Source organism: Anarrhichthys ocellatus, unplaced genomic scaffold, assembly GCF_004355925.1.
Source record: "Anarrhichthys ocellatus isolate YVR2014 unplaced genomic scaffold, GSC_Weel_1.0 scaffold29, whole genome shotgun sequence".
In the NCBI taxonomy this organism is placed as follows: domain Eukaryota; kingdom Metazoa; phylum Chordata; class Actinopteri; order Perciformes; family Anarhichadidae; genus Anarrhichthys; species Anarrhichthys ocellatus.
This window is the reverse complement of record NW_022280059.1, coordinates 1,125,626-1,134,794: the sequence shown is the minus strand read 5'-3', so window position 1 is coordinate 1,134,794 and position 9,169 is coordinate 1,125,626. Positions and strand designations below refer to the sequence as shown.

Genomic DNA, 9,169 nt, shown 5'->3' with positions numbered 1-9,169 from the left:
GATTTTTCCCCATTTCAAACAAACAGGTGAACACAATTACACCTGCGGCAGACATTGTTAATGAAGCGGTGCTCATAATTCTCCCCAGCAGGTGTGGGAACTTTGCCAAAGAGTAATTATTCATTTTTCGTTCCTTGAGAAAACGATGTGATGGCGGAGCTGTAGATGGCAACAAAGGGACAGGAACGCACCAGAGAAGGGCGCCGACGGCTCCGACCTCCTGTTTGTTTCAGAGTATAGTGAATTTCACATGTGACGGAAATTAGATGAAAATCTGAAGCATCCTCTGGACCGCACTGCTGCACACACACACACACACACACACACACTCTGAAAACTGATGCAACCTCAATGAAAGATTCAAATGGCAGAAGCTGCATAACAAGATGCACAAACATTAGTATACAGGAGCAATACTGCCCTACATACTGTGCTATAGCCATCATGTAGTCTGCAGGTTTATAGAGTTCCAGCTCTTCAGTGAATACTTAAACATGTGTTGAGATTTCTGCTTTTCAAAAAAAACAAAACACTAGTCTATACTTTTAATATTTCAGATCGTAGGCGGAAGAAGTGATTTGGGAACACAAAGATGATTTCCACAACATTCCTCGTCTATAAAGCTGACGGGCTCTCACTGTGGAGCCTAAACACACATCACACCTGTTCTTAAATCGCTGCACTGGCTGCCTGTTAGTGTGAGCCAAAACGTTTGCTTATCCAAAGGCTTTAAGACTCCAATTCATTACATGGACAGAGACAAGAAAAAGAGGTCTGGAGGAAAAATAAATCTGAATAACAAGATATTACTGACGATTATTGTCCATTTGTTTAATTTCAGCTGGGTGCTATCTCACCTCTGTTCAACTAGGTCAAGGCCGTGTTGGTTGTTGGCTGAGCAAGTAAGAAATAAAATGTGCAGACGGTGTCTTTATCATTATGGGTCAGGTCGAGACTGATTTATATCCAGTCTACATGTATAAAGATATTTTCCTCTGCGTCCTAAAATAAAATTCTGTCCGTACCACCTTTGTCTCTGTCCACGAACAAAAACGACTCCAAGCGCTGGCTCCAGTAGGTGGCGATGAAGGATACCTTTAAGTAGCAGAGAAAAAGATTCTGAGCATGCTCAGTGAGCTTATAGTCCTTTGGCCAGTGTTAAAAAAATAGTGTTGCAATAGATATTTATTTCCTTACTTATACTTGATATTTGGTGCCAATGGCAAAAACTAAATTTGAAGGGACGGTCGAGGTGGAGTTGCTACTTAGCGTCACAATATAAGGCGATGAGAGCCCAAGGAAACAACGATTAGGAATCTTGTTATACAAAATATTCGGTCATCTCAGTGGCCTTTCGGGAACAGTACCCTGCCCAGGAAGACTCTGAGAAAGTGGAGAATGAGTTTCCTCGAGCAAAAGACATGATAAACACGTCGATGGAATGGACTGAGCTCAAGACCATCGGGTCAAAGAACCACTCGGGCAGTTTGACACGGGACGGCATCGTTTGCCAAACACTCCGTTTTACACGTCCCCGAAGTTACCAAAGTTGTTGTTTTTTTAAATCGACACCTTAAAAAGCGTTTCCAAAAATATTCGTTTCAGTGACCTAAACTTCTGTTTGCGAGCAGACGAGAGGCCACTGCCCTGGAATCAGAGGAAATGTCCACATGTATTCCAAAATGTTGAGGATTAATGTCCCATTAAGGAGGTAATATGTCCTAAAGAGACAGACTTTGGGTAGTATTGGCTCGACTGACAGACGTCAAAAACAGGTCCTAAATTAGGATTTTCTGGATCCAAGATGAACATGGTGGGTTTTTTCTTTAAATACAGATTTGGACCATTCAAAAGAGTAAACCATTGGCAAATCACGTGGAGAGAGAAAAAAAGTGATACTTGTAGTTTGTATTTGTTCCTACTGGTTTACAATGAAGTGACTAGCACAGACTAAATCAATATATATATTTTTAAAGGAAGTATGTAAAAAAAAAAAATCATCTTCAAAATCAGGCAGCTGCACACACTCTCCCTTTCATTTACATATGCACTCAAGCCCACGGACTCTGGCTTCTGAAGCCTTGACAGTCACGCACACACTCTACATACCTGTGAGCATACACAGAAATCTGGCATCTGATGTGACTCACGGGGAAAACCGCTTGATCCAACATCTGTAGCTCTCTGCTTTAATGTGCTGCGTGCTGAACTCACAAACACTGTGATGGTAAGTCCAATTCAGTGAGTAAAATAAACAACTTTAAAAATCACCTTTGGCACGTAATGGTGCGATTCTTAACCGTGATTTGGTGTCCGGTTGACCCCTTTAGAATGAGTAATACAATGTGAACGCACACACGATGCTGGCTCAATAAAGACTTGCAGCGTGTGCAGAGGGCTACCACAGATGGTGAGATAGCACCAGAGGTGCCGGAGCTCATTAAGAAGCAGGACCATACTCCGGTGCAGAGCGGGGGGGCAGCGTTGGAGGGAGGGAGGGCAGGAGAGGAAAGGAGGATGCAGAGCCCAGACCGGAGATTTTTCAGTGTCACTGAGATCTCATGATATGCTGCTGTCGGAAAAAAAACAAAGAAACGGGGAAATTATAAATTCTGTCAGTGTGTGTGTGTGTGGACAGTAACAGAAGATCTGTGTTAGTGAAAATAAATGCCAGCATGTAAATAATGAGCTCAGATGTTGCTCAGAGAAAGGCAGGCCGCTCCACGCAGGAGACACGCTGGAGTGTGGCGCCATCTGTCTGTCGCAGCTGAACTTCTGCTGGCTACAGATACGCAGAGATTTATGGACTTGGTATCAACCTACAGGGGTTTTGATGCCAGTGTTTTGTGCCGACACACAGTATTATTTGAAAAGGACTTTCAGCATGCCAACACATTACAGCCTTGAAGAGTTCCCTCCATAGTTATAGAGGAGTAATTGATGGCTGAGCTGAAAAGCCACTGAACAGATCATGATGTGCATCCTGAACCTCACTGCTGGACCTATTTAATGAGAGGACAAAGTACTTCAGGGAACTTGATGTGGAAATAAAAGCACAATTTCAGCAGATTCTCAAACATGTTCTAATGCTGAGTTCAGAGAGAGAGGGAGATATTTACTAAAAGGCCAATTTTGTTTTAATTGGCCTATTGTTGCGCAATTCAAAAGCTGCAGTCGGGAGTTCACAAAACCAGTTCTAGTTTCATTCCTTCTGGATGAAATCACGGCTCAATCAAAGCATGGGCGGAAAAACACAAACACGTCTCTTTCATTTCATTTATTTTGGAGTTTATTTTGAAACATGTGTTCTCCAATAAATGTGACTCAGATCCTTTAAAACTAAAACATGAAGTGACACTAGATCGCCTCTGGTTTGCTGAACCTGCTGCCAAACCAGCGACGCTGCGGTGCCTGGCTGTGTAATTATGCACACGGACGCAGTGTGCGAGCGTGATCCCATCAAACCTATACCACGACACGCCAAGACACTGGCAAAGAACGCAGAAGTTCCCCGCTGACTGACTCATAGGCGGCTGCAGCACATTCTTTCTGTGTAAAACTGTCACTCTCCATGTTGAAAAGAGAGGAACGTTGGCCCCTTAAAGACTCTGGGATGAATCCACCGCTCAATTGGTTCAGGATGTGTTCTTTTTTTCGGTTGTTTTTTTTCCTGGATGCGATGTCCTTGCCAAAGCAAGCCCTGCATTAGTAAACTAGTGGTAAGATGGCTCCCGTGAGGCCCGAAAATAAACAAAACTAAACAACAAAGAAACGACGGGGCTAGTCGTCGTCCGTTTTGCTTTTCTTCTTCTTTTTCTTCTTCCTTCCCGAGCCCTCCACGACGTCGCCGTACGAAGCGTCTTCCGGTTCTAATTTCACCTCCACCTCTTCCTCCTTCATCGTCACGCTGGGCTCCACGCCCTGTTCCACCTCCTCTCGCTCCCTGTCCTTCTTTTTCTTCTTCCTTTTCCTCCTCTCCTCCGAAGTGTAGCACTCCTGGAAGGGGAGCCCCGTCGTCGCTTCCTCTTGAATTTGGGCTACCGGTTCCACTTTCACCTCCACTCCCTCCGTCTTTATGCGCTTTTCTTTCTTTTTCTTCATTTTCCTCCCTTCCTCATCCTGCCACGTCTCCTCCACGAACCACTTGGCGACCAGCGGTCGGAGGGTCGCGGACGAGGGCCCCAAGGCGGCCCCGTCCGCCTCGCTCTCCGCCACGCAGGTCAACGTGGGGGTCTTGCTGCCGAACGGGTGGAACCGCTGCTTCAGGCCCGGCGGTATGGAGGGCGGCAGGGCCGCGGGGATGATCTGAGGGGCCTGGTTGGCGCCGGCGTTTCCGTAGCTCTCGCACACGTTCAGCATGCCCGAAAAGGCCGGCCCGAAAACCACGCCGCCCGACGACCGCTCGGCGCTGGTGAGCAGGTGGAGCTCGGAGGTGCCGTGGGGAGACGCCAGGATGCTGTAGATCTGCTGGCCTCCTCCAGCCTTGGCTCCGCCTGCAGCCTTGGGAACCTTCAGTGTCTGGAGACCCGAGACGGGCACCTTGACGCCGCTGAAGCTGAATGGAGGGAGGGGAGACGAGGTCATACAACGTTTGCACCAAACTACGTCATTTACTTTGAGGGAGCTCTCTGAAGCTTCAGCAAACTAAACACAGTGAATTTCGTAGCGTCTATGCTGCTCTAATGTAGAACAAACTGCCAGAAGAGCCAAGACTACTTTAAAATCCAAGCTGCCTGTTAACCATTGTTTTTAATTCATTTTCTTTTGTTTTATTGATGTCATTCTGTGGGCTTTTGCTTGCTTGCTTGCTTTTATTGTTTTTCATAAATTGTATCTTGTGTAATCTGTAAAGCACTTTGGGTATAAAATGTGCAACATAGATAAAAATGCCTTGCTGTTGCCGTTAGTATGGAGCCCATCTCCAGCTCCACCTGCTGGCCCCAGCAGACACAACCCTAACCCCCGCTGTCAGTCTCTGCATGCTAAGTGTGACTTACCTCTGAATTGCTACAGACATTGTTTAAAGGGGATCATAGGCATTCATTTGCTTCTTCCGCAGAGTCTTTGTGCTTTCTCACCTCGCGGGTTTCTGTGGATCCTGGTTATATCTGGACCGTGGTCCTGCCTGACAGCCACTGCTACAACTATTGTTATTATTATTAGTCAGATTTATATTATTGCTTCTGCTTTTATTATCAGTAATATTCCATTCTATCCACTGCTGCTGTTATTATAAGTAGTCATTTCTGTTATTATTTTGCTATTATTGGTGCTTTTACTTCTCTCATATACATCTTTTCTGTCCTATGGATTGACAATGTTGTAATTTTATTATGTTGTTCATTCTGTACACATCTATTGCTCTTCTGGTGTTTTGCCTTTTCTGATGTGAGGAAGTAGAAATTTGTGACTTTGGGGTTTACAAATGAATTCAATTGAAAATTTAATTGAAAATAAAAAATGCTATTACAGCCGTACTTGGTCTGGAATGACCAGCACCGTATGATGGCTAACGTTAGTCAACAATAGTTAAATAGATAATTTTACCGATGTAATGACTGTTATGTACTTGTGTTACTATTATGCTTCGTTTTAGCAGTCTAGTTTTGTCCTTGTAACTTTTTAATGAACATTTGTCGCTGTTCAATAAACATTACAGGATCCCTTTAATTTATTAGCTATTTATGAGTTATGCAGCCTCAAAACTGGGAGAACCAAAGCAGTGATCCACGTGTGATTTTTTTGGTTTTTAAAGATTTTTGTTGATATGAATCTTTGCTACGACACGAGAACAGGTTTATGATTCTGCTTGAGAGATTATTTGGAAGCAGTGACGTGTTTAGATTGTACCTACCATTCTGGGTTAAAGCTGGCAGGAGCTTTAATGAGCCACAACTCATCCTTGCTGCTCTCCAGACTCTCTGAGAGAGTGCTGCTGCAGGGCTTATGGCAGAAACGCACAAAGTCAGCAGGACACTGGTACGTGGTGGTCTTCTTCTCTGTGGGTCCAAACGGCACGCATTCATTATTTCATGAACACAACAACACAGGGCATAAACAATAATACACGGAAGATATTAGAAGACACACCACCAAGGCTTTGACAATTGCAGAGCATTATTTTGAGTCAGAGCTGGGCTGTTTAACATCTGTACTTAAGAAGATCTCGATTTTATTTGTTCTATTTCAATGAGTCAAAGAGTAAATATAGATGCGTTAACCCTAACAATCTGGGGCTCAGTCTGCTGTACGGTGGATTTACTTGTTTGCTTCGTATGTCTGAGTTAAACTGCCAAACAACACCAGCTTTCTGCTAAAAGAAACGCGTGAGAACTTACCAGGTTCTTTTTGCTTTCCACGTGGTTCTGTTGTAGAACTGTCCTCTTCTTCTTCGCTCGATGAAGATGATATCACTCGAGGCATTTTTATAATTACAAATAACCACAAACCGCTCAAATTACAAGTTTTCTACCTCAAAACTCATGGCGAAGGCGGACGCACATGTGTTGACACCGAACGACCTCTGACCTTTAATTACCTCACTTCCGTGTCAGTTTTAGTTGTAGTTCCAATACCATGCTGGGTGAGTTGGTTTGCGTTGACGAAACAAGGTTAGGAAACTCAAACGCCCATAATTCACCTCGCAAGGTTACGTAACGTCCCGCCGTCCGTTGGGGAAGCAGTTGACAGCAGTCAAGAGCAGGCCTAAGTGGGTAAACAAAACAAACATATGAAAAAAAGGAGCAAGAACAACCTCAAAGTTGAATTTTCTTTCATAACCGTAGGATGTTTAACATTGTTCTAAAGCGGTTTGAAGCCCGTTAAAGGAGAAATTTGAAAGCAAAGAGTTGGAGTGCACCTGTCAGAAGCTAAATAGGTTAACCGAGCTAACGTGTGCTAGCACGTCAGCTAGCTAGCTGGCTCGTTGAACTCGCTCAGGTTAGCCTGCAGCCATGTCGTCCCCCTCCTCCTCCAGGCGCCAGTGGTGCTACCTGTGCGACCTGCCAAAGATGCCGTGGACTGTGGTGTGGGACTTCAGCGAGGTGGTTTGCCGTGGCTGCGTGAACTACGAGGGAGCTAATCAGATCGAGTTCCTGATAGCGAATGCCCGACAGCTAAAACGAACACACGGGATGCAGGACGGTAACGTCAGGTCACCTGGTCCCTCGCCCAATAAACACAGCACATCTGGCAGAGGAGACGGTGTTGCGGACGGGGGCAGGCCGCACATGGACCGTTTCGAAAGGGGAGGAAGAGGAGAAAGCACCGTGTCAGCTATCCGTGTGCCGCCCAACGGGCTGCACCGTGACGGCCAGCCGCCCCAAGAAGTGAACCGTCAGAGCCCCAGCGGCAGCCGAAGACCCATGCTAGGCGCTGCTATCCCTCCTTGTCTAGTAACTCAAAGTATGGCGGGGATTCCCCATGGGCTACTTGCGGGCATGCCGGCGGGTCTGACCGCCAGGACATCCCCCATGACCAGCTCCATGATCTTCCCTGCCCCGGTGCTGGCTGAGATGAGCCGCAGACAGCTGGGGATAGGGATGGGGATAGCCCCTTTCATGACTCCGGAGCTGGAACGAGAGCTCAGTTCGTCCCAGAACCAGGCCAAAATACAGAGCCAGATCCACACCGCTGTGGCTGGCAGCAGCGCCAGCAAGAGTACCGGCATGCCTTCTTCGTCCTCGACCCTGGCTGGAGGTGTGAGCCAGACCAGTCCCAAGCCCGCCTCATCTCCAGCCAGGCAGCCGCGCCCCCTGACCTCGAGGTCTGGAGGGGAGCCCCTGGGATCCAGCACCTCAGCAGAGGCGGCCACCACAGCCGCGGCGTTACCCCACAGTGGTGCCTCTGAGCTGGAATCAGCATCTGCCAGCAACACCCATTCAACTGGTACCACTCTGTCCTGCACCTTGTGTCATGAGAGGCTGGAAGACACTCACTTTGTGCAGTGTCCATCAGTGCCAGGGCATAGGTTTGTATTGTTTTCTATTCTTTTGTCTTGTTACGGTAGTGCTATTTGTAAAGTTGTGTTTCTGTGAATAAAGTGCTTTGTTTTGGAGCTTTTAGTCCGACTAAAGAAGGAATTTAAGACCTCATTGTATTCTCTGGGCATTTTATTTGTTATTACATTGTATATACTACAATACATGATTACTTACTTAAACAAATAGTTGGTTATTACTGCAATTATCATTAGTCGTTGGTAGTAATATTTATGTCTCACTCCTAATTGTAGTAACGTCCTCTCTACCGTCCCCAACTTAAGGTTCTGCTTCCCGTGCACCAGAGTGTACATCCAGAGCCGGCGGGGTGATGGGGAGGTGTACTGCCCCAGCGGAGAGCGCTGTCCGTTGGACATCTCTCCCAACAGTCCCCCTTGGGCCTTCATGCAGGGAGAGGTCTCCACCATTCTTGGCACAGCTGGAGCAGGAGCTGCCGCACCCGGAGCGGGGAACGGGCCTGGAGCTGCGGCTGGGAGCGGAGACGCCGGCGGAGACGTCACCGTCAAGAAAGAGAGAGAGACGTGATGACGGGTTCCACGGAAACCAGACCAGGACCCAATACAGTACCAGGCAGGTTCTGTTGCATTGTGATACCATTTTATAAAGAGAGCACCTTAGTTTACACCATCTGCATTTGCTATGTTTTTGTCCGTCCTCTCTGACAACTGCTTCAGGTTCAGGTTTGTGATTAGTTTATCTGTTGAATATATACATTGTTTTAATTTCAATTGAACAGGCATTTCCATTGTTATTTTATCAATACAAATGTCCTGAATTAAGATTCCTCAAATTTACCAGTATTTTTATTCATCTTCCAGGCTCTTTGGGATATTGGAATATCAATTTTTAAGCAACAAATTGATGAGTATTCGGTAGATGGATGAGGGATACACAATGACTCATCAGTCTTAACTCCTTAACAAGAGGAAGTCAGAGTATTGTAAAGGTTTTGTAACTGTATTTGTTCATTACTCACTAGATTTGCCCAATCTAGGGCACACAGCTCTGATATGGTGGGATGTTTACCCTGCGTAATTGTTTGTTGTATATATTGTTTGCTTTTTTTTTTGTCGCTCCAGAGTCTTATCACATACCAGAAGGAGATGTCTGCAGTGGAGCTCTGTGAGACCCAGTAGACCCACACAGCGACCCACAGTCCAGAAAACCTC

General features: G+C 46.1%; 3 protein-coding genes across 4 annotated transcripts in view; 2 read left to right on the top strand and 1 right to left on the bottom strand.

Moving 5' to 3' along the window:
- Nucleotides 1-3,266: 3,266 nt before the first annotated feature.
- On the bottom strand, nt 3,267-7,366 carry polr1g (RNA polymerase I subunit G). Its single transcript, XM_031863615.1, has 4 exons — nt 6,860-7,366; nt 6,339-6,705; nt 5,855-5,999; nt 3,267-4,555 (listed from the first exon to the last, which is right to left on the bottom strand). Exons 2-4 carry the CDS (start codon nt 6,421-6,423, stop codon nt 3,781-3,783), a joined length of 1,005 nt encoding a protein of 334 aa, XP_031719475.1. The 5' UTR covers nt 6,424-6,705; nt 6,860-7,366; the 3' UTR covers nt 3,267-3,780.
- Nucleotides 6,622-9,169, top strand: part of irf2bp1 (interferon regulatory factor 2 binding protein 1) — a 3,582-nt gene continuing 1,034 nt past the window's right edge. The window contains exons 1-3 of one of the 2 annotated variants that reach the window (XM_031863614.1): nt 6,622-7,969; nt 8,264-8,574; nt 9,080-9,169. The exon at nt 9,080-9,169 is cut by the window's right edge and continues 1,034 nt beyond it. In XM_031863614.1, coding sequence (XP_031719474.1) covers nt 6,954-7,969; nt 8,264-8,525 — 1,278 coding nt within the window. In that variant the 5' untranslated portion in view covers nt 6,622-6,953 and the 3' untranslated portion in view covers nt 8,526-8,574; nt 9,080-9,169. The remainder of the gene's footprint in view (nt 7,970-8,263; nt 8,575-9,079) is intronic. The other variant, XM_031863613.1, reaches the window with a different exon arrangement.
- Nucleotides 9,109-9,169, top strand: part of foxa3 (forkhead box A3) — a 12,172-nt gene continuing 12,111 nt past the window's right edge. The window contains exon 1 of the mRNA XM_031863611.1: nt 9,109-9,169. This exon is cut by the window's right edge and continues 10 nt beyond it. The gene's annotated coding sequence lies outside the window, so the exon portion shown is untranslated.

What these genes read in the sequence shown, in the direction of transcription:
- polr1g (XM_031863615.1), bottom strand. Translation starts at nt 6,423, where the DNA reads ATGCCTCGAGTGATATCATCTTCATCGAGCGAAGAAGAAGAGGACAGT. An exon ending in TGGAAAGCAAAAAGAACCTG is followed by an intron (nt 6,000 to 6,338) that starts GTAAGTTCTCAC and finishes TTGGACCCACAG; the next exon opens with AGAAGAAGACCACCACGTAC. An exon ending in GCCAGCTTTAACCCAGAATG is followed by an intron (nt 4,556 to 5,854) that starts GTAGGTACAATC and finishes CCCTCCATTCAG; the next exon opens with CTTCAGCGGCGTCAAGGTGC.